The 25,791-nt window shown below is 41.5% G+C and overlaps 1 protein-coding gene across 2 annotated transcripts in view; it reads right to left on the bottom strand.

Annotated features, from left to right (window-relative positions):
- The window catches only part of furinb (furin (paired basic amino acid cleaving enzyme) b), a 125,689-nt gene that overhangs the window by 92,840 nt on the left and 7,058 nt on the right, over positions 1-25,791 (bottom strand). For both annotated transcript variants that reach the window (XM_080761862.1, XM_080761863.1), the window contains exon 2: positions 25,056-25,336. In XM_080761862.1, coding sequence (XP_080617988.1) covers positions 25,056-25,232 — 177 coding nt within the window. In that variant the 5' untranslated portion in view covers positions 25,233-25,336. The remainder of the gene's footprint in view (positions 1-25,055; positions 25,337-25,791) is intronic.

Raw genomic sequence — 25,791 nt, forward strand, 5'->3', positions numbered from 1 at the left:
TCACACAATTTCCTGAAATGACTCCTGTAATGCAGTTGGCTCTGTGTCGGCAGAGCGACAGAAGCGATACAACCTGAGGGATTGATGTATGCATCTGTCAAGAAGCGCACAGACAAACACACAAGCAGAAATGTACGCAGGCTCGCCTCGTATACGTGGCCGCAGCACAATATGATCCGCCGCCGCTATCGAACGAGGAGCCTTATCAACATGACATTCAGTCGTGTCAGGTAGCCTTGTTACAGTGCTATTTAAAGACGCTTCCCTTGACTGAAAAGGCCATGACATTTACGACCATTAACGTACCGGTGTGTGCCGTGTGTGTGAGACAGAGAGAGAGAGAAGTGTTAACACACCGTCAGTAGAGCCAAAGGCTTTTACACAGCAGATGCCCACAACCGCATACTTAACCACAGCCAGCTGACCAATAAAGGAGAGGGAAGGGAACTAATTGGAACATGATTTAAGAAAGGATTTACTTCAGAGGAGTTCATCCATTTCACGTAGTTCCCTTCCATTCAAAACCTCAGAGACAACATATCATAGCGGGGTGCATTAAATTAATGCGGCATAAACAATAGGCATAAAAACAAATCTAGCACTTCCAAGTAATGCCTGCAGTGTGTGGTGTGGTGGTCGTGGTGGTTATATGTTGTGTGTGCGTCGCAGCAGAGAAATGTACGAGAAAACAGAGCGGTTATTATAATGAGTCTCATGCAGGGTCCCATGATAGCCCTCATAACAATGATAAATGGATGAAGCTCGCTAAGCTATGTCACAAGCCTAGCATATAACTCCACAAAGAAACGCTTTTCTAGCAGGATTAGGCCTAGGGCATTCTGGGAAGGCTGCACTGGGAAAAGCACCTTATCTAGTAAACAAAATATAGGGTTTAACAGAACGGTATGGCCATTTTAAACTTTCTTGTGGGGAGATGGACATTTTTTACGTGTGCTTTTTTTATTTCACCATAGCCATAGCAGAGTTGCATTTTCTTTCTCAGGAGGCTTACGGCTTATCATATTTTGCTGTGAAGCCTCCTGTGGGTTGGTTATTATAAGATAAAACTTTTGTCTATACCCTGGAATTGTATTCACTGTGGGACAGAAATGCACATATTTTAGCATCGTTGAAGCGAAGCTGAGGCAACAACCCGGCAAACAGCTGTTAAAAACCACAGGAGACAAATAGAATGGAGACAAGGATATTCCACAATCCATCAGGTTAGACAGGCAGTCCGGTGCCTCTCAAGACTAGTTCACATTGTTCCAGGAGTTTTAAATAGAGGCTGTTTATGTGTATTGTAATGGCACATGAATAGAAACCCAAAGAAAGACATTATCCTTGTTTTACTTGTATGCTGGATTTAGGCAAACTGATATGAATACTCAAAGTATGAGTATCCATTACTCCAGTGCTCCACACTTCACTATTTGTATTTTAATACAAAACGTCAGAACCTTTGTTGCATGAATCATTGTGCATAATAACCACAGTGGGATCAGCTTGGGTCCTACGTTCCCTCAGCATCAGAGCCGGCCCTTTGGTGTCATGATAAAAGTCTGTCCCCACTCCCCAGCCACACGGCACTAATGTATGATGACACCGCAGAGGTAGTCTTTTGCATGCCATAACACCCATCATGGAATGCAGACCTGCAGGTCACGATGATTCAATATCTTTTGCATATCACGTTGATGCCGAAGGAAATGCAGACCAGCCGACTATGTCAATTTAATAAAAATGCTGGCACTGAAAACAAATCAGTCGTGCTAACAGAAGTGGCCTTGAGCCAGAGTTGCATCAGCCGGGTTGAGTGCCCACTGCCCATGCCGAGCGGGGTGATGGTCACACTTGTCAACTAGGTGCTGTCCTAGTTGCATACTGATGGGAATCACGTATACTCTATTTGGAAACGGCACATGGTTAAGTTTAATTTAATTTGTTGATATGGTCTGCATTCCATCATCGTAAACGCAAAACATGAAAGGGTACCCTCAGTGTTAATATGTAGATGCTGAGGTTCCTGCCCAAGCGGCAAAATGCGGCCAAATACATATGCCAAGTGTGAGGGGTTGAGGGAACATACAGGGTAGGGCTGAATGAACATAGGGTTGAGGGAATATACAGTAGGACTGAGGAAACACAGGGCTGAGGGAACATAATATGGATGAGGGAACATAGGGCTGAGGGAACATAGGGTTCAAGAACATAGCTGTCATGACATACCGTACTCGCACCACAACCCCTCTATCACAACCTCTCATGGAGCACGCACAGTACATACTGTAGCAGCCAAAAATAATCACTGGAGCACAACGCACAGTGCGTGTGCCATTTATTTAGACTAACGTTTCGATGTTCTGTCACTGAAGTATGAGGGCATATTGTGAACATATTTTCTCAGGAAATGATGTACAAACTGTCTGGGACAATGGTTCAATAAAGGCTGTCTGGACTCTGGACAGAAAAAAATAGCAAGTGTTCTCATCCAACCTCTCTTATAGGAAACATCAATACAATCCTACATCTCATTTTTAGTTGGCAGTAGGATCAGAATGCGGAAAGGGACATAATTTCATCAATTGACTTTTAACACTACAGAATCACACTCCAAACCCATAACCACAATAGAACCCCCTTTGGCAGCAGGGTGGGTGATAATCGTCCTGTCTCCATTCCAGGTTCCAATACACACAAAAGACCCACATTATGGCATCGTGCAGCAATATATCCAAGCCAAGTTAGCCAACCATGGTCTGAATATTGAAAAAGTCTCTGTGCCATCGAAAGGTGGTGATGTCTTCAAAAACACTACTGTGCACAGAAGGAGAAGCACATTGGATCTATATAAACTCAACAGAATCAAGCCATTAATGAAAAGCTATAAGCCTAGCTTTTTTTTAAACAGATACTAGTGTACTCTTCTACTGTATATGACTGCTACACAGTAAAATCCTCAGTTTGAAATGATTAATTTGTACAAATGTAACCCATGGACCCATAACAGAAACCTATGCACCCAAAAAACATACCCTTTGAATTAACACCCAAGGATTTTACACTGTATGCTGTGCAAAGTCTGCCTTCGTTAATTATTGATGAAATTTAAACATTTAGACGTTGGCTAATTGAGTGCACTGACCCTTTCATTACCCTGCAAGGTGATTTCTGTAGTATGACATAAATTGTCACACTTTCGTCCTCTCAGTCTCGACTGATGAACTTATGAAGACAAAAGGAACATTGAAACGTCTATGAATCACAGATAAAGGCCTGTGTGCTCAGTGCTCCCACACAGATCCCTCGATGTAAATTAGTCATTAAGTGCAGGTTACATAACAAGGCTAGACAGCTTTGTGCAAAACAAACACGATGCTGTGTCAAATCAATGGAGAAAAAGCATCTTGGTTGAGAACCACACAATAACAAACGTCTACTGTATAAGTTAGTCAATACTGCCGTAGTTGTCAGTAATCCTTTTCCTCTAGTGGCGCAATCCAGTGAACATGAAGTGACATGTCATCAGTGTGCTTGGATCATCCCTTCACAGGACAGGAAAACATTGCAGGAAGCAATGACTGACAGCTAAACAAGTCCAATGGGGATGTAATGTACGTATCACGACATGTGAGTGAAAAGAAAAAGAAAACCATACACAACATGTCAGGCTAATATTATTAATTGCATCTCATAACTTTCCACTCAAACGTGGCCATATACTGTATAGGCTAAAGCCTTTTTAGAACTGGTAAAATATGCAGAAATGCATGCACAGATTGCACACATTGATTGTTGCTGCTTTATTGCTGCAGTTTGGAAACATACTGCATAATTTTATTTGGATCGGTCAATTAGCAGTCATTAAAAGCCAGAGTGCTATAACCACCAGAGTATTACTTAAAAACATTATCTTTTGTTGATGTTGAAGATTGAGAGGAGTAAGAGGTTTGCTGCCACTGCAGTGCTATGGCTTCATTTATACTATGTCACACGGCGGCATTGCTTGCCAACGCGACGGCGTTTGCTTGTAGATCAGCTCGTCTTGGCAAGCGACACCGTCGTGCGACAAAGTAAAGATTTGGCATAATGCAGCACAGATGCGTGCATGATGGAGGAGCTGCACAATGGCTTCCACTGTACATGCAAAGCATACATAAATAATGCAGAGTTATTTTCACACCAACTGCGTAATAAAGACGGCTTATTTATAGCGCTCTCCGTTCCATCAGAGCTGTTAGTTAACAGTGCAATTTAGCAATAGTCCCAATACACTTCTCTGCACCACATAAATCATTGTTCCTTTATCATGGCGAGTTCGGTTAGCACATGAGCAGGCCTGTTCCGTCTTCTGTTCAGTGGAGGAGATAACTTTAAGAGTCACAAGTGCTGTGCTGAAACAGGCTGAAGACTATGTGGGAATGCAGAGACAAGGTACTGCATTAAAGTGGTCCCTCAACTAATCACATTTCAATTCATATCCACAGCTAGGAGCCAAAACATGGCTAAATGAGCAAAAATAATTGAAGAATTGTTGCATTGAATTGTTGTCCATCCTTCCTTCATTTTTCTATAGATGTATTATAGTTATAATAGCTCAGATTTATATATGACTTTTCTATTCACCCAAAGTCGCTTTACATAAAAGAAAAGGAATTATAAAAAGACACGTTATCTTTTCTAAAGACAAATGATAATAATCATGTATTTATATTTTCTGGGATATTGTTTTCCTCTAGATGGCTGCTGTCTTTTACTAGGTGAGAGCACTATCCATGGCTATAGGAGCCAGGAGAGTTCTAAATGCCATTTGAGCAAAAAGCCCATGATGCTTATTGCTTTTATTATGGTGTGTGTGCGTGCGTGCGTGCGTGCGAGCGTGCGTGCGTGCGTGCGTGCGTGCTTGCTTGCGTGCGTGCGTGCGTTAATCTCGCAAACCACTGGACCGATCAGGGCCATATTTCTTGTACACACTGCTGGTAGACCACAGTCCACAGAGGTATCAGAAGCCAGCCTGAGAAGTACCACACGATATTGTTTTCACCGTTGCTTTTCAGGAAATGGAAGAAAGGAACCTGTGTTACATGGAACCAATTAATATAGATATGATTTTGTCACATACTCTTGTTAATACTGTACTTTTCAATGGTTAAATATGTATTGATTTATCGCTTTACTGATCGGATCCACATGATTCAAAATGGGGTTTTTTTGTTAGTTTTTTGGGTGGGGGGGCATTTATGATTAACGGTCCTTGACTTCTTGCAGTCTGGACGCATTTTGTGGGACCTAAAGGGACCTTTATTGTGAATTGAATGACTCCATTCGTCATCCTGTTTCTCTACAATAGTCTTAGATCCACAGCTAGGAGTCAGAAGATTGCTAAGTGCCATTTGAAATTTTGAACAAAAAGCTTGTTCTGGATCAACTGCTCCATTCTTGGATGTCAGTTCCATTTTGGAGAATACACTTTGGAACTTCTATTGTAAGAGTATATCGGATGGCTGCTCAAGCGATCCTGCTGTCTCTGTTCTCACAAAAGAAAGAGTACACCTCTGTAGTGAACATGGCCAGTGTGTGTGCGTCAGCGAAGAACAGTCTATCCATCGGGATGACAGTCTTTGTGCATTATGCATACTGAAAGCGATCCATCCGCATTACGGCGGTTACACAAATGCTGGTTCAGGATGAAGTTTCCACAAGCTCGCACTCTCACCTAAACATTCACCCACCCACACACAACTATTGCAAACACATACCAATGAAGTCCTGCATGGATTATTAGCCCTATAGGTAGGGAGAAAGAAATCCATGTTTTGATTATAATACCTCCTCGACTATCCCTTTAATACTTTGCTATTATGTGCTGTAAATATCACCCTTTTCATTATTGTCCTTTTTTTTTTTTTACAGCTCAAGCCAATTTTGAAGTCAATCATGATGACCTGTGAGGATAAAACCAGCCACTGCACTTTTGTTTTTGCGATCTATAATTCGATCCAGTAATTAATTCACAAACTCAATTCTGCAGAATAGCCAGACAGTATATTATTATTGTCGCACAGCCCGTGACAGCCAGGACGCCATGGTAACCTCGCAGGCCTTTTACTCCTCCTTTCATATTTCCATCAAAAGGTCACATTATCCCCCTATTGTGCCATACTTGCCTCTTGCTATCTTGTCGGAGGGGAGAATAAAGACGGTGCTCAGTTGGTCGAGTATAACACTGAAGCCTGTAGATACTAATATAGCTATCATGAAATTGGAGAAAGCTCACTTTGCCCTTGACAGATAAATGAGCCACATATACTCTTTAAAATACATTTATACAGCAGGGACGTTTGAGAATAGAGTTAGATTTGTGTTTCTAGAGCAGGGAGGTGCCCAGACAGAGCTTTACTAATAGCCATTTTACAATGTAGGTAGGAACTATAAATGAGCTGTTTAGTAGAGAGAGGAACTGATATAGAGATAAACAGCCCCCCACGCTTTATAGATCCTATGAAGTGAAAAAACGACTTCCTAGTTGATTGATGTTCTAAACTTTAAAGTACGTTACAGACCAAGCCCAAGCAGTCGATATTTCTTTGCTTTTCACTTCTCCTGTAAATTTATCATTTTTAGGTTGTTTTAACGATTAATGTAAAAATTGTTATATTTTTATCTAGCATTTCAAACAGGCACTTTCACTTTATGATGATTGACAGCTGGAGGTGCTCCGCAAAGTGTATAACTTTGGCAGGTGGCGGTGCCATGCAAGGTAGGTCTTTGTGAGCCAAACTAACTAAACAAACAAAACAAATTGGCAAACTAATTAAATCTAGATAAAACAATCAAGAAAATGTATTTGGTAAGTGGTAACCCATTACAAAAATCGTGGGATAAAAAAATATTACACAAGAAAATGTATTTGAATGCTACCAACTTAGGCTAAACAAAATACTCAAAAGTAACTAAACATCGCAACAGACCGCAATAATCATGAAAACGTACGCAACATACCATGACATGGGATTTGTGAGCGTCCGAACATAATTTAAGATGCATATAAATCCTCAGTAGGAATACAGTGCTGTGGAGTGGTAAATGAATAAAGGAGGATTTATAATGATCCCAGAGGGGAAATTACTTCTCTGAATTGATCCAGCAGTGGCTTGTTCAGAGAGACTGCATGGGAGAAGAGTTGGAGGTTAAGTGTCTGCGCTCAGAGCTGGGCATTAAACCAGCCAACGCAAAGATTGGAGGCGCCGAGGATCGAACCAGAGACCTAAGGACTGCTCTACGTCCTGAGCTACTGCCGTATACTAAGGTGAATGTAATCAAGGAAATTAGTATTGGAAAGACACGACTGTGTAGAGTAGGGTAGAATGCTGAACTTTTTATTAGACGAGGACACACAAAGAAGTGATTATAATACAGTAGTTCAACTCTGTTGTGCTGCATGTAATGGCATATTTCAAAATAGTGACAATGTCTAAATGTCTTTATTTTTTTCTGATTATGATGCTGTAATTAGTAATAGTAACTGCAATACATTTCATGAGAATATAATTCAAAACACTGTAAAAAATAAACCTTACAATTCGATACAATTTGATAGACAATTCGTAGTCTGGTGATGTTTAAAGAAGATTCTTGGCAGAAACATTGCCATTACATTTCTTCTTTACTGAGCAAGTTAAGATGCAATGTGCAAAGTGCAGGTGATTTTGATTCTTGCAATACAATTCTGAAATTTAACTGACTTCATATATTATTATTTTTTGCAATAATTTTCAGTATAGTAGATGTTTACTACAGTACTGTTTACACTTTACAGTAAAACATTCTGATGCCCTGTGGGCTCAATTTTGAACTTGTCTGTTCTCCACAGAAATAGTTGAAGATGCTGAATTTTGAAGATGCAGTGTAGAGTGTTTGGTGTCAATTGTGAGGTGAGAACATACAACTAATCTGTTGTGAATTCTCAAAGTTTTAAACTTCAGACAATTCAGTACTATTAGCCCATATAATGCCAGTTGAGTAAGTTTGGTGTAGGACTGGACCGATTTGTTTCATGTTCATGCATGAGGAGGCAGATTTCCAGATTGGAATAATATAGAAGAAAGGCAAATACAAGAGGGACCAGCCCTGTTGCAGGAAAGTTGGCCATGGCTAACACCATTACTAGGCAATGGAGACCGCCGTCGTTCTCAAATTCCTTTTTATCACAGCACAGCCTCGCTTCTTCAACTGAGCTCTGATTTACATTTCATGGGATATTTAAATATTCATGCTACATTGACTTCCTGTATATTAAATGAAAGCAACATGGAAATATAGCCTAAGGAATTGCATCTGACACCAGAAAAGAAATGTAAAAAGTTTGCACCCTCTGCACATAATTGTAATGCTATAGCCTAGGATCTACCAAACGAAACAGGGAGATCAAATGCTAAATCATCAGATCAAGGACAATCTTCTAAGCTTTCAGAGGAAAAACTCATTTTATTTGAGATAAAAATCATCTCGACAAGGAAATGACAAAAGCTTTTTGACTTTTGAAAAGATCCAACCGTCTCGTGGGCCTGCGTCAAACCACACCACCATCATTCGCCCCCACACACATAGTACCAGCTTAACTTTCGTTCAAATAATGTATTAGTGGCTGTAATAATAAAAATGTAATAATCAAATGATTCTATTTAAAGAGCAATTATCAGAGCTCTTAGATATCAAGGCATTGACATTGAAATTAAGGCAGGTAGAAGGCCATAGTTTTAAACATAATGTCACAGAAAATGTTTGCCTTTAATGACATCCCCAAAATAGGGACGCATGTTCGAAAGTGGATAAGTCTGTCTGTAGGTTCATATGAAAACTTGAAATTAACCAATGAAGAGTATTAACAAACTGTTTTTCATTAACCCATTTAGACCTGGAAAGATGTTGTACCTTTCAATCCGTCATTCATAAATGTATGCGCTACTTGATCAGTAGTGCATTACAGCAATAGTTTTAGACATACAGTATGAGGTTTTTCCGAAGACTAGGGTCAGGATTTTGAAGGTGTTTTTAAAATTGGCCTCAGGTCTAAATGGGTAAAAGTTATGGTTTTGGACATACAAGTGGTTTCCACCCGACAGCAAGGATAATGTATGCAAAAGAGGCCTGGGTCCATTTCCTGGTAGCCGTACCCAGAGCCATAGAGTAAGACACTTCATGGGGCCAGGCTCTTCTAAAAAGGACAACCGGAAGTTTACGGAATGCATTGGAGTCTATGGGCTCGGGCGAGTACATGAACCATGTGACCAGTCTGTTTTCTGCCCCCTCAATGTCTTAACTCTAGCTCGGCCTGTGTCTCTGGTAGACCAGTGAACAGTCACTCTGCTAGCGACTCCTTCTGATTGTTGGGGAGCCTGTCCAGCAGGGGACCTGGCGATATTAATTATTTCAAAATATTAAAACATAACAATAAATACAAAGGTTTGACCACTGGGCTACACCACTGGTTCTCAAAAATGTTCATGTCAAGGACTCCCAAATTGACAATATAATATTTGGCTGTGGAGTGCGGACTGAAAATCCTGCTGATTTCCTGCATGACAGGCACTTCTAGGCAATCAAGCAAATGCCATTATGCGATACTTAACAGAAAAGCAAGCAACTGCTCATTTTACTTTGATAACCAGTAATTTGGGCTGCATGGCAGACTGGTTGGGTAATTTCCCAGTGTTTAAAATTAGATATTCCTATTATTTTTTATTTTATTTATATATATATATATATATATATATATATATATATATATATATATATATATATATATATATATTATTTTTTCCCCTGAATGTACAGTATGACCAGAATAGAGCTGTCACGATTATACATCAAAGTTGACAATTAATTGTCACTCAAATAATTGCAATTAGACAATTATGTAATAATATTGTGACAACTCTAGACCAGAAGACCCTCGGTCTATCATATACTATCATATCGAAGGTAAGAGAACGATGTGTGTTATTTGGTTGTCTCTGATGGCTCTCGCATTGACATCAATACACTGAAATCAGTGTCTGATCTAGTTACATTTCTCCCCACCACACAGGAAGCAGGTCATTATACGTGGCCTGGCGTTCCTCTGTAGCCTGTGGTCTTGATGTGCTTTTGGAGTCTGTCCCTGTAAGGCGGGATCAAGGCTGAGCTCCATGCCTCTGCTGTGGGAATGGGAATATGGGATGTTCTTTAGTTTGTTTGTCGAAACAGCCAAGAAAGGCTTTAAGAGCAATACTCAAGAGTCTCAGCAGCTACATGTTGCACAGTTGCACTCTAAACCTGTTTGAAAGGGAACCGGAATGTTACCGGAAGCAAATTGCCCGCAATGCCGCAAAAATCGTCTGTGAATGTGCATCACACAGACTATAGTTCCACCTAAATGGCTTGTTACGACTACTAACAAATGAGTTTATATGGACATATTCCCACGGACAAGTTTATTGCTGACTACGAAGGGCAAAGTAAATATGATTCAGAAATATGATTCGGAAATCAGGCTCTGTGTTTTGCATACACAGCAGGGGTTGGATATCTTTCAAAGGCTTTGAATTTTAATTGTCCTATATGCCATTATATGTGCCATTAAAATACACAAAAAAACACCGCTTTAGAGGACCCTACTATAGCAAGAAATAGTACTAGCCCAATGTGCCGATAACATGTCTGATGAAGGGCAGTTGATCGTCACGTGATCCATGTGCGGATGATTTAACTTTGGGAAATCCCTTTGTAGTAACTGCAACTGACAAAAGGAAATACATATGAATGAGACCCGTTGGTAGATTCTGATTGTGTGCCAATATAAGCGTTGAAACGCAAAAAAAAAACCTGCCATCATCATGTGTTCAATTCTGTCTTTTCATTTCTGCTGAATGCATTCAACACGGTTGAAAGGTTTCAATAAATGCTTCATTTGGCCTCAACATCTTGACACATCCATTCACCACAAAGTCAAAAGTAGGGCGCTTTCGCACATGCAAACATGCACAGGACTCTGACCCCCCCCCACACCCACACACACGGCTCGAACTGACACATACACACAGACGCACGCACCCACCCTTGCACTGACTACGAAGGAGCTAAAGAGGTACTCGAGCAAAGTAAAAATTGATTCAGAAATCAGGCTTGGTGTTTTGCACACACAGCAGTGTTTGGTTATCTTTCAAAGGCTTTGTATTTTTATCTTAATTGTCCTATATCCCCTGTGCCATTTTCATTTACAAAGCCTAAAAGGGTACAAAAACCACAATTTAATCAATTTTTTTGTATGACAATTAATCGTGATCAATCTACAATCTCATGATCGTGACAGCCATACCCTAGCTTCTGGACCAGGCTTGCTGTTTTGCTGCTCTGCCAACACACTAACACAGCAGTGGTTGGATCACTTTCAGTAGGCTATGGCATTCCACACCAGTCACAAACAATACTCACATATACATACTGTACCATTATTTGACACCGATACTGTAGCTGGAAAGAAAATGCTACTTGATGGCAATTATGGTTATTTAACTGTACCATAATTGCGTGCAATTCCTATAGAGGAATAAAAGTAGACTGCTTAAAAGATGTTGCTCCATCATCTGCCTTGGGCAGTTAATAATGGACAGAGTTGGAATGTGAATATGTCTATAGAAAGTGTTCCCTGGCCTGAAGAAGACAATAGACTTCAATGAAATCTGACCCAACACACGCACACAGCTGGCTCTATGCATCTATGCCTACAGCATCTATTCTACAGTATATATACTGTCAATCCCTTTTCTGTCCACAAAGAGTATAGCCTGAATACTACAATTATTACCAATACACTGACTACAATAAGTGCGACTCAAGTCCAACCTTGTGGGTCAACAGTCGAAAAACTTTAGACTGCCTTTTCGGTAGCAAATTTTAGGGAACTTTGGCAAAGTACCAAGTCATTAACAGGATCTTGAAATGATTTAAAGTCCGTGGCTGTAGGCTCTGTATAATGAAGTGGTGCATTTACATGAGAGAGAGCTCTGGGACTGAGGAGGAGCACTTCACTCAGCAAACGGGGCATGAAAGTGGAGCGTGCTTAGATCACGTATTAAGAAGTATAGGAGACAGGAAGAGGAAGGTCGAAAGAGACAGAGTCACACAGAGAGAGACGCACATGCGCACACACGCACGCACACACACACACACACACACACACACACACGGAACCTGTAAAAACTGACTGAATGGAGGTGTGGAGATACTGTAGGCGAGGGCAAGTAAGATAAGAACAGGATAGGTGAAAACAAAAGTTGAAAGAAAAAGATGGTGCAAAGAAGGAGAAAGGAGTTTTGAAAGACACTGCTATTAAATCCGTAACATACTGTAGCAGGAAATAATGCCCTAAAGAAAACTAGCCCAATGTGCCGATTTATGTCTGATATTAAAGGGCCGTTGATCGTCACGTGATCCAGTGTGCGGACTCTACCCGTTGGTAGATTCTGATTGTGTGCCAATATAAGCGTTGAAATGCAAATCACACAGTGTAAAACCTTCCATCATTTCAATTTCCACTGAATGCATTCAACACAGTTGAACGGTTTCAATAAATGCTTCATTTGGCCTCAACATCTTGACACATCCATTCACCACAAAGCAGAAAGTAGGGCGCTTTCTTTCGCACATGCAAACACGCACAGGACTCTGACCTCCCCCCACACACACACAGCTCAAACTGACACATACACACATATGCGGCACGCACGCACGCACACACGCATGCCCCTCAAATAGACAACGATAAGCTGGCAACACTCTCCATGGCAACACTGTGCCAAAACGCTCATGTGCCACCAGGCTGCTAGACACGACGGCTTTACCTTGTGTCTGTGAGGTTACACACAAACAAAAATCTATTACCACACACACACACACACACACACACACACACACAAACACACACACACACACACACACACACACACACAGACACACACAGACACCCCCCCCCTCCCTCCCTCTCTCCTACTGAAGAGAACCACAGCAGGGTGAAGAGGAAAAATGAAATAACTCCTCATAAACAAAAAGAAAGCCTAGCACTGAACGGTATAAATTGGTGTGATGATTATGACGGGAAACAGAGCTTCCATATTCAGAACCTATTTTCTTTTCAAGTGCAACCTCCCCTGTTATAATGTAATCGTTCTCCCGCTGTCTCCTTTACCGCTGAGGTTTGTTAACGCTAATAGCAAGTACTTGTTGTTTTAGTTCGTTTGTTTTTTCCTTTGCAGGGGAGTGCTCCCTTTTTATTTTCATTTGAAACTCCTGCAGGAAACAGGAGAGGATGTAATGGTATAACTTTTGCAGAACAGTATGGTGCAGTGTAGTTACTGTACCTGTCTTCAAAGATTAAGCTTAATGCACCTCTATTTTTATAGGTGTGCAAAAATTATTTTTGAGTGGTTTTTCACCACCTGTGTGCAACCTAACACACACGCAAACACACACACGCACATATTAACTGTATATATGGTGATTTCGGGTGTGCCAGTACAGTACAGTACAGTACAGTACAGTACAGTACAGTACAGTACAGGGTATAGTAGAGGGACCCCCACACGGTAACTGTCATTTCTCAACCGTTTCGGATGCGGGGCGGCTCGCCGGAATCGGGGCGGCAGTGTGCCACCCTGGGTGCGTTCCTGTGGGTCTGGAACTCCCCCCACCCCCCCACACGTAGTTGCACCACTCACTTCACACGAGTGTCATTTTTTTCTACTACAGTATGGTTACCAATACCATGCATTATTTCATGTTATGTGTTTTCCCCCTAACCATTTAAACCCTATATAATTGTAAATGGTAAATAGATGGTGTATTCATATTATCGCTTTTATCCAAGGTGCTTTACAATGTGCAGTCACCCATTCACACACACATTCACACACTGACGGCCGAGGAAACCATGCACCGTCCTGCTCATTGGGAGCAGTTACAGTATGCGTTTAGTGTCAAGGACACTTAAACACCAACTCTGGGGGAGCCTGGTATCGAACTGGGAACATGTTCCCAGATGCTCTACCTCCTGAGCCACTGCTTTGTTGTTAGTTTCCTTTCTGGATTTTCTTGCCTTTGATAGTTGCAGTGAAGAGAGAGTAGAAGAATGACCAATCGGGTATCGATGCCCCCTCCATAGTATATGGAGGGGGCATCGATACCGAATATAGAACTAAATTTTAGTTCACACCGGGGTCTCCCAGGGCTCTATATTCGGTCGGTTCCTTATTTCCCCTCTACTCCAAATCTCTTTGCCAAAAACATGCTGCATGACGACACATTGTGAGCCTAATGTTCAGCCCTGAATAGGGATGCTAGGAACCAGGTGGTTTAATGAAATATATAGTACCATGGCCTATTCTAAAACACAAACAACTATTTTTCATTGAGGACAATTTTGGTTTACTGAACTGAAACTCTGTGTGCATTTAATTGAAACTCGCTTGCATTAGCATGCCAACATCAACGTAAAACGCAAGGGTTACATTTCACCATGGGTGTGGTATTACAGGGAAAGGCTTACAGTTCAAAACCTTAAAAGTTTCTTGTATACTGGTATATGCAACGGTTTAGTATAGTGTGGATTTTATGAGACAGCGTGGTCTGCTAAACTGTGAGGGAATGACAAACTGTATATGGAATAATGGAAGGAGTGGGTGTTGATTCAGGGAGGCAACAAAGGATATAGGAAACAAATCTGCATTTAAACACATACGCGCACAGCCGCACACGCACGCACGCACACTACACACTTAACTTGTTCTTTCTTTCCTTTCTTTTCTATTTTGCATACACATTATAATGTGTATCATATGCTTTTCTTTATGATTTATCTAAAGAACAACTAAATCACTACTATATATTCCAGTCTATTCCCCATGAGACAATGTGCTTTTGAAGTTTTGTTTCTAGTATATGAATGGACCTCAGACATTTCATATACTTCCTTTCAGAATATAATTTATATATTTCCATTGGAAGACAGGAGAATGTTTATGCCTAAAACTGCCTTGCAGTTGTAGAGTACAACTTTGTACTTTCATACTTTGCAATATTATGGTTCATGCAACATTCATGAAAATGTATGAAAAATAAATACAAAATTAAAGAGAGAGAGAGAGGCGAGAAAGACAGGCAGAGAAGAGAAAGGAGAGAGCACCAACTCCCTGCACCAGTATACACTAACCCCCTGTTACTGTATAGCACATTATAGAGTCAGCAGGAGCTGGCAGTAATACAGCCCCATTAGATTACACCCACCACCGAGTGTGGACGTGTATGTCAGAGGTGCAAAACCATGACATTTTCCAAACAACATCAGAATAACTAACAGCATGGTGCAGAATATAGCATTTTGCTATATAAGTTTGGGTTCACATTAGTGGACTTGAGCTGCTTGCAGATCTTCCGTTTGGAAGAGGCCTAATGAAGTGTCGCCGAACATGCAACCTACTATTAGTGCATTGATGCGACTTTGGAAAACAGAGCCAGCGGAAAGGTGAATGGCAAGACTGTGCTTAATGCTTTTGTGATGAGTTTATCTCAGATTTCATATCGCAGCCATATGCTGCCTCTTGTAACATTTACCTGGGGAAAAAAACAAAACAATCTTTTATTGTGGGATCCAGGGCATCCAGATGGTACACTCTGGAGGCTTGGAACAGCTAGACAGAGTAACAACCATTCCACACTCCTCATTATGTGCCACTGTGACAGTTTAACCAACCTGGCATCGCTATCTTGGTGTCATTATACAGAATTTTCAAAAATAGTGAAAAACAGACAACCTACAACTTCACATGGCATTGGTCATATTTTCTCTGTTCCTATGATGAGGAATGACTTCCGTTTTGTGTGGTTAACAACAACAGTGTTTCAGTTTCAGTGCACCAACAGGATGATGCACCATGGAAAAATCACAGAACTTCCACAACATCTTAAACGTTCCAGAACATAACATTCCACACTAGGATATTCTGGGACATCCTGCGGTCTTTTCCTTGGAAACAGAAAACTGAGACAGAAACTGAGAATCAGCAGTTTTTGCAAGAGATCAAAGTCGGGATGGCTATTTGCATTGGCTCGAAAAAGCACAGATAATCACCTATTTTTTTTGGCAGGCAACCCCATACTGATGTCTGACAACTCCTTGTGAGGTCAGATTATTTTATTCATGTATGTAATGTGATTTATTTGTGTATAATGTTTAGGTTGTGTTAATGTGTTCACAGTCCACACTGTGTTAATGGCTAGGTCAGGTTAATGTGTTCACGCTGTGTTAAACTTTAGGTTAGGTTAATATGTGTAACGGTGTTAATCACATTATTGGTTATTATTGCCCCAGAAATATCATATTGCACCTGTTAGCTTAATTTAACCCTGTAAGTCCCAGTTCATATCTGACCATATATAAATTATCCGGTTTAGTTTAGACTTGAGGCAGATAAAAATAAAAAATAAACAGTTTTCTGAAAATAACTATGTTTCTATGTCAGTGGTGCTCAACCTTTTTCATGTCAAGGACCCCCAGAATGATCTGTATTTGGCCGCGAATCCCCAACCTAAAATATGTTTTTTTCCCGTTTTTTTTTCCCCAAAAATAGCAGATCTACAGATCTGCTATTTTTCAATAGCTCAAGTTTAAAATAATGGTTAAAACACCAAATGGGTTATGGACCAAAACAATAACTTATTGTTTTAATATTATTTGGGTTTATTCCAGAGTAGAGATCTTGGAAAGGCATAGTTCTGGTCTGATATGTTCTTCTGAAGAGTTTGATAGATATTTTATTGTATTGTGTTTTATTATTTTATACTGTAATTACATCTTATAATGATGTTAAAAACACCTTGTCTGTATGTGCAGGACCACCCTGTCATACCATGCCATGTATACCGTTTCCTGTAATGTTTGCATGTTTACTATCAGCCATCACCCACTGCAGATTGCCACCTATACCAATTGAAAATAACAATAATACCCAAAAGACCTAAGAGGAAAATCAACAAGAAGGAAAACAAAGGAGAATAAACTATGGCCACAGAGATAATGACACAAAACTGGATTGAGCAAGTTTAATCAAGGTCTCAACATGACTGGAGTCACAAACAAACTTCAGAACCACTGTCGCCTGATGACAGCAATATGACAACTCTCAACGATGTAATGTGTCATCCTATGGTTATCCTATGTTATGAGTATAAAATGATTGTGCAATTGCTGTGATATTGTTCAGGGCTGCATCTTGAAACTTTGTGGACATATCTCTCTTCTGTCTCAACTGTACCGCTCTGAAACTGAACTTGAGATAAAAGTAACTTGTAAGATATACCTTAAGTCCGTTGTCATCGTGTCCATCATGGGTTCTTTCAACCTCTATTTTCCATAGAGTTAAATCTTTTTCATATCTGGGTTAAAGGTTTCATGGTTTTACATCTATTCAATTTACTGAGGTTGGGTTTCTGGTGTTGGCTATCATTTCAAAGCCATCTTCTATCTGTCAGTGACATTGATTGATACAGTGTACATCACCTCAACCATCATGACTTGCGTAGTTCCCTGGGCAACTAGGGTTGTTGACATTTTAAGCAGGAAACTCTAAAGGCATATATGCTATCTCATATTGTTTACATACCAGAAGGAGCCCAACGGATGAAAAACATGACCAACGCCGTTTGTGAACCGCAAGCACTTAACACAAACCTAGTTTCGACTGAGCATCAGCTTCTGTCAACGCCCACAGAGCTGTTCAGTGTTCACCTCACTGAAAACAATCACCCTGACCTGGCTCACCAGAAACACAACATGAAACACACTCGCACATATAAAATACAAACAACCTACATAAATACAAATGATATAAACAAATTATGTCCCCAGGACCCCCAGGTATATATTTTGTGTGACCCTACAAGCTGTAACCGTCTCACTATCAGCCTGTGTACATATCCTTGATATACCCACTATGGCTGCTACTACTAAACATACCTATATGCGTTATTGTGTTGTGGGCCACCACACAATCATGGCCAGCCAGCCACCACAGTATGGTTTTTAGTAGGTGGCCTCGAATAGGCCAACAAAGCAAATAACCGCAAAAGACAGCAAAAAAGAAAACGTGCGTGTGCACTGGTCCGGCGCATGCATGCGCGCTGCACGAGTGTGCATGCGTGAAAGCTCCCCCCACACTATCAGCTACATGCTATGCTAGGGGAAACACTGAACTGCATGGTAGCCTAATTCCAAAGCCACGCCGTCATGCAAGGCTGGTGCTCCTTCAGCAAGAGGCCTCGTCTCGGGGCTATAGTCATATAGGTGCACCTGACCTTCACAACAGACTTCTTCTCTGGTTTCTTGATCAAACGCAGCCACGCGCGCACCCAGCCACGCACGCACACACACACGCACACACACACAAGTCAAGTCAATTTTATAAAGTAAAACGTATACAGTAGAGAACACAAACGCACACACACTGCAGTGAGAGGAATGCCGTGAAACGTTAGTTCATTATCTATTTTATACCCTTTATTCTGACCTCGTTGATGGTGAGAAGCCTATTTGTTGTACAAAACAAGTAGGCTTAATGAAAATATACTGCTGAAAGAGCACTAGCACTGTGTGCTAAACATAAACTTGATACTATAGGATGGCCGGCCTACCCGTTTTTCCCTATTGACTAAATCAAAATGTTTTGCAAAGTTGCAACGCAACGTCGTGCACACACACACACCATTGAACAAAAACAAGCAGTTACTGTACATGATGATCCCGTAATTACATTAGTGATAAAAATCCCATTACTTTCTGATTACACATCAGCTTCGCCGTTCTCTGCAAATGCCTTGGACAAGCCATTCCTTCACACCCCACACCCCTGCTGTGGTCCAGCCACCAGGGGGGCTTCCAATCATTGTAGAGATAAAGCCTCCCCTCGCCGTCACTCTCTCCATCTCTCTCCCTTTTAGCACCTCATCATCAGCCGCACAAGGCTCATTACCCAGTCACCCTGTCAGAGAATGATGGCCTAGGATTTATTCCTACATACAATAACGTCGTTCCAGACTACAGATAATGCTAAACGTCACTTTGCACTCCCACTTTGCCTCTGTGTTTCTGCTGACCGACAGACTGGGTCCTTCTGGGGCCACACTCTGTCCACTCCCACTCGTTTTTTTTGCTTCCTCTCTCTCTCTCTCTCTCTGCCTCTTGCCAGACTCTCCCACTCGCCCCGTTATTGCACTCAGCTCCGCTGGCTGTGTGTTTTGCAGTGGGTAATTCCGAGAGACTGTCCTTCCTTTCACACTCTCCCCCAAATGTGTCATTGTTTATCCCATTGCCTTCCTACTCTAAACCCACCCACGCAGTCATCTCCCCTCCAACACTGTATGGGGGGAAATAATATTCCAGAAACAGCCCCTTTCATCAATGCGCTGCAGGGTGTCAGCGGGGAAGGGAGAAGAAAGACAGTCTGCTATGAGGTTGTGAGGCCCAGCAGTAGAAGAAGAGGTCAGTGGATGATGGTAGTGGGTCTTTTTTGATATTCACGATTCATTATTCTTTGTTGTTACATCTTGTGTTACGAGTACATAAGAGTACAATTATTTTGTTCTGGTTTCACTGTAGCAGCAGCAGCTACAGAAATAATAACAAACAATGACAAAGCCATGAAAGAAGGAATATTTAATCAGAGAATAGCAGCAATAGTAAGGATAATAACAAGGTTTGGTAGGTTGGTCTTATTGTGTGCAATGTTCCGAAGGTTTTAAACATCTATATACAGTGCATGTGGTAGTGTATATAAAAGCTATAGTAACCGTGGCATGTGTTTAACCACTTCTATCCTCCCCAGTGATTTTTAATTGGCAAATACATTTGCAGCTTCATCACGATTCTTTGTAAATTGAAAGAAAAATATATAATAATAATAAATATAAATTCCAGAAATAACATGCCCAGAATAGGGAAGATAGAACAGTTCATGTGGTTATAGGCTGCCTCTGACCACAGTCGGGCAGTTGGGGGAATTGAGGGGTGGGGAGAATGCAGAGGCTTAGGGCTGTACATTCTGTAGCCTCGCGGTCGGCCCTTTTGGCACGCTGTGGACACGACAGCAGTTTAGCGTTCGCAGATTCCCAAACTTGCGTGGGTGGCATCAAACATTCATCAGTGACAGTCATGGCTACTGTAAGCGAAGCTCCTTTTATTTAAGTGACTAACGAGGAAGCACACGGTAGTTTCTCCCCTCTCTCCAGTCATTAATCTACCTGTTCCAATGACAGGATGGAATCCTGTTCTTTTCTTTGTATCTGGGCTGAATGAGGAAGAAAGTAGGATGGGTGGTTGGTTTGTAAACAGAGAGAAGAAAGAGAGAGACAGAGATGGAGAGAGAGGGAAAGGAAAAAGTTTGGGACAAAGGGAAGAAAGTAATCACACGACTTGAGATGAATGGGTGAACAAAGAATTATGCCAGCTTAGACGGGGAAGAGCTATTTTGTTTTCTGCCCCGTGCAAGTGTGTCCCTGAGTGATTGCATAGAATATGTATGTGCGTGTGTGGTGTAGAATATTGAGCATTTCATTTCACCCAATTCAATAAGGCTAAATTGATTCTGTCTAGAATTCACAGAAGCAATTAAGAATAAAAGGTCTATTTGAGGCCATTTTTCCCAATGAAAACTTTCTCTGTCTGTCACAATAACTTTTACACAGCCAAAACAACCGCAACCTATTGGGTCAATATCTATTTTTTTACAGTCTATGGTCAATATCCAAAGAGGTCTAAATTAAACTGGAGTGCAAGTCACTTCGACAAGATATTTTTTTGTCAATTCAGGGTGATGGAGCACACGATAAATACAATTTAATAAAAGAACACTTCTAATGTCTTCCAACTTAGGCCTATATGACAGCTGCTCAGCTCCACTGTGATATCACTGTGATTTCATTCATAACAAGAGGACAAATAACATCTCCCTCATAAACCAGAATACATTTAGCAAACCCCTCTTTTAGAAAGATCACAATTATGAGTTGGGAATATGCAGAGCCTCATAGGAATATTCCTGAGGAGTTCTCCAGAAGGCTGCTCAGCGGTGTGTGCAGCTCACAACCTGGCCCACACAAAGACGCATGCAAATGGAGTGAAGTCTCAAGTGAAGCAACAGCGAGCGCAGGGACCCAATAGCAACTAACTGTCAACTGCAGAGCGTAAATATGGAAAAGCTTAGCCTCAGAAGAATGTTGATATATTCAAAACGGCTACCATACCATCGACTAAACAATGAGACACTTTTCCCGCCTCTCTCCTCCGCTCCTCTCCTCTCGTCTGTCTGACAACTGTCCTTTTTTCCCTTATCTATGTGAGCCAATGGTGCGATTAATTAAAAAGATCGGGCAGTCTCAATCACCAGAAAGCAACAGAATAGAGAAAGGGAAATGAAACTCCCAGAGGCGTGATTTGAAACAGCAGCTTTCCTCTACTCCTCAAAATAATAGTTTTGCTGCTCTCCCCTTTGTCCAAGTATTAACTTGGTAAACACACCACCTCCAGCTGTCCCTCTCGAATGCCCATGAGTCTGCTAGTAAGTTGTAAGTCATGTGTGCTCCAATTAAGCGGTTATCACGGGGGATGCCATGCCTCTTGCTACCAGCAATAAGCTGCGTGCGCAGCATGGCCTGAAGGGGTCATGATGAGGACTCTACACTGTAGTGGAACTGCTCTCAACAACACTGTAGTTGTTGCCGCGGTGATAAGCCACTCATCCAACACATCTCTGTTTTTAGTATTAACGACCGTTTCGGTGGCCACCTTATCACCTAAAACTGGTGTATGAATAGACCTTTTACGGGTCCATTTAGGTTACTTATGCTGCAATGTTACTTATTTTAATTAATAAAATGTTATTTTAATTTGTATGGTAGACAGTGTATGTTAATATAACATGCTGCAATGGTTGGAGGTCCCTACTCTTCCAATGAGACATTTAGACGCAGGTGTCAGGTAGGACACCTACTGGTTAACAAGTAGCACCATTAAGTGCAATATCCTACTACCAGTATCAGAGAGTCTGGTTAACAAGTAGCACCATTAAGTGCAATATCCTACTACCAGTATCAGAGAGTCTGGTTAACAAGTAGCACCATTAAGTGCAATATCCTACTACCAGTATCAGAGAGTCTGGTTAACAAGTAGCACCATTAAGTGCAATATCCTACTACCAGTATCAGAGAGTCTGGTTAACAAGTAGCACCATTAAGTGCAATATCCTACTACCAGTATCAGAGAGTCTGGTTAACAAGTAGCACCATTAAGTGCAATATCCTACTACCAGTATCAGAGAGTCTGGTTAACAAGTAGCACCATTAAGTGCAATATCCTACTACCAGTATCAGAGAGTCTGGTTAACAAGTAGCACCATTAAGTGCAATATCCTACTACCAGTATCAGAGAGTCTGGTTAACAAGTAGCACCATTAAGTGCAATATCCTACTACCAGTATCAGAGAGTCTGGTTAACAAGTAGCACCATTAAGTGCAATATCCTACTACCAGTATCAGAGAGGCAACGTTGCTGTGCGTCAGCTCATCATGGGCTGCCTCCATGGGCTGCCTCCACACTTCATCACTTCTCCGTCTATGATCTAGGCTTATTATCCCGCCCTCAATGTTTTCACCTTTGCACAATATTGTACAGTTAATATAAAATGCAGTATTTAGGCACATTTAACTTAAGCCACCTTTTGCCTATTAGGCCCACTCTACATAACGTCATCAAACAACGATGCACACGTGGTAACATCATTCTACAGGCCACAGGTTTCTGCGTTACACCTTTTTTTTGCCCGTGGCGCTAGAGTGAGACGGGGCGAATGCCGGTCGAGACTCGAGCTTCTAGTCTGCCTTAAGGCTGGTGGTCAGCTCACCACCGAAAATCCAGACTATGTATGAGCCTTTAACCAAGAGGCTGAGCAGTATAAATGTGGCGGCTGGCCTCTCACACGGGAGACACAGGTTTGAATCTTGGTTAGAACTAGGGCTACAACTAATGGTTATTTTCATAATCGATTCATCTGTCCATTATTTAAATGAATAATCAGATTATGGGACTTATTTAGCTACCACCTTAGAATATATGAATAATTAATTCAGAAATACATAATTTATTATACATTTTGCTAAGCTGCTGATTACCCTTTTATTCAAATAAGACAAATATAATAATAAATAATATAATAAATTAATCAATGCCACTCATGGTACCTTTACTCTTATTCTGACTGCATACATTTCATTATGGTTAAGAGGAAAAACACCCACGATAAATAGCAATAAACTCCAGCGATTAGTTGCCGATTCGTTTACCATTACTAAATTAGTTGGCAACGAATTTAATGAAATTATTGCAGCCTTAGTTAGAACATAAAAGTTACAAATTGCATGTTTAACACTGAGGACTTTACTGTGAAATGTTCAGCTAAAAGCCTACAAATACACACGACACACCGGCTGACAGCCTGACACTGGTTACAGTTTGCAGGATTGGCGCGTGCACGCACGCACGCAGACACACGCAGACACGCATGCACGCACGCACGCAGACACACACTAGGCCTGTCGTGGTGCTAGAATTTCCCCACCGTTTCCACCGTGCTTTTCAACACCGGTGACACCGGTAAAACCGGATCCAACCACTATGTAGGTGTCCTAATAGACCTGCCTGGCATAGATAGAGCACAGTCTCTTTCAGTAGAGGGCGCCATGTATTTTTTTATTTGCATTGAAATCCCCGATTTTAGGTCGCTTCATATAAGAACTGTGTTTGAAAAATAAACCGATCATCCCGGCCTTTCTGTCAGGGGGGTGGCTGTGTGTCGTTAATGATGTCCATTAATATTTGATACAGCCAGTTTCTGGAGAAAATGGAATTAATGTGGCCGCAAAAGCCTTGAAACTACAATGAAAGCAATGTCGTTGCTAATATACGTCACGCCCAGCTGTCAACACATTGCGTTCCTGAGATTCCTCGTTGACGTAAGCTCAGCTGGCAGTGATTCGACTCGTAGTAACCACGAAACATTAAAGACCAATAAAAAAAAACGTAATTAACATGTCAGTTTCTGCGATGGGCAGCTGCAGAAACCCCGCCTACCGGGAAATGTAGTCTCTGGGTTGTTTGACTCGTTTCTAATGCTTATTGTGTTACTCTTTGGGTATACTTGTACATTTTCACCTTCAGTCGATGCTTCATATCCATATGAGTGAAAAGGCTGGGATGATCGGTTTATTTTTCAAATACAGTTTTTATATGAAGAGATCTAAAATCCACCTATGGGGATTTCAATGCAAATAAAAAGTACACGAACCTGTGGACTGGCGCCCTCTACTGACCATGACCTCAGGACTTCGGTGCTCTATAGATCCAGAAACAGAAACTACAACAGCGCTTGAACTTCTAGATATAATTTCCAAAGTAACTTAAATCGATGCTTTAGGCAATATAGGCAGGCACGGTCAAAAAATACAACTAGAAGATAAACAATCCAGGCCTGGGCCATGGCTCAGTGGTCCAGACAGGAAATCATTACAGGATGAATTGAGAGTGCACCGTTGCTACAGGTTATTGTGAGTAAATAAAGCACTAAAACATTGTGGAAGTATAAGCTCACCGTACCATAAGTCAAATGCAGCTAAGACCTGTCACCAAACTAAAGTGAAATTTGACACCATGCTGCGTGTGTGCTCAGCTCCGCACTGGCTGCTGCCTGCCTGTAGCCCCGTTGAAGGGCAGCACTCAGTGGTTTTATAGGGTACACGAGAAAATAATTAGTCTAGTATTAAGAATAATAATAAAACAGTGCTATCGGTGTGCAAGTAATGTACTCGGTGGCGTGCCCGCCCACCGGTAACACCGGACACCGTGACATGTCTAACACACACACACACACACACACACACACAGTTTGCTCATACCCACAAACGCACTCTCGACTTACGTTGCCGTAGTTGATGAAGCCATGTTTCGTGGCAATGCGGTCGGCCTCGCCCGGCCCGCCTGTGATGTGCACGGCCCAGGTATTGCTGTAGATCTCCGCGGCGTCGGCCCACGTCAGTGCCACCGTCGAGAGCACAAGCAGTGTCCACAGGTGCGGTAGGGCCAGCCTGGCATCCATGAAAGGGACAGCGGGCCACGGAGCCTGTCCGCCTATCCGTTTGTCACCTCGTACCAGGCACAGCCCAGCTGCTCTACCTCACGGCAGTAAAGTAGAACAGTGACCTGAAGAAAAGAGGACACACAGCCGCTTATAATCACACCCTCTTAGTTGGGTCCCTCGTTCCTTGGCCCCAAACTGCTCAGTATGGATTCTCTAAAGAAAGTAAAACTATCATAAAACCAATGCCAGATTGACCAACGATTAGTGATGTTTTGACCAGTATTTTGTCAAGAAGTGCAACATAAAGTAATGGGAAGCTGTATTCCCCTTTTGCCTAATAGATAGTACTAAATCTCAGAGAAGAAGACTCCTACTTTTGGGTCTGACAGCTGCAAAAACAAGTTGTCGGTTGGTCGTAAGATGGAAACCTCCACATAACTCAAAGTTTCACAATGGATCCTCTCGTTATTGGACATGATCTCTGGAATTCTCTATAGCTCAAATAGTCTAATTAAAGTGGCGAAAGGAAATCCAAAGCACTGATTAAAGTTCTAATTATTGTCCTATACGGGCCAAT

The sequence above is a fragment of the Protomyctophum bolini genome (genome assembly GCF_963924005.1).
Source record: "Protomyctophum bolini genome assembly, chromosome: 4".
Lineage (NCBI taxonomy): Eukaryota > Metazoa > Chordata > Actinopteri > Myctophiformes > Myctophidae > Protomyctophum > Protomyctophum bolini.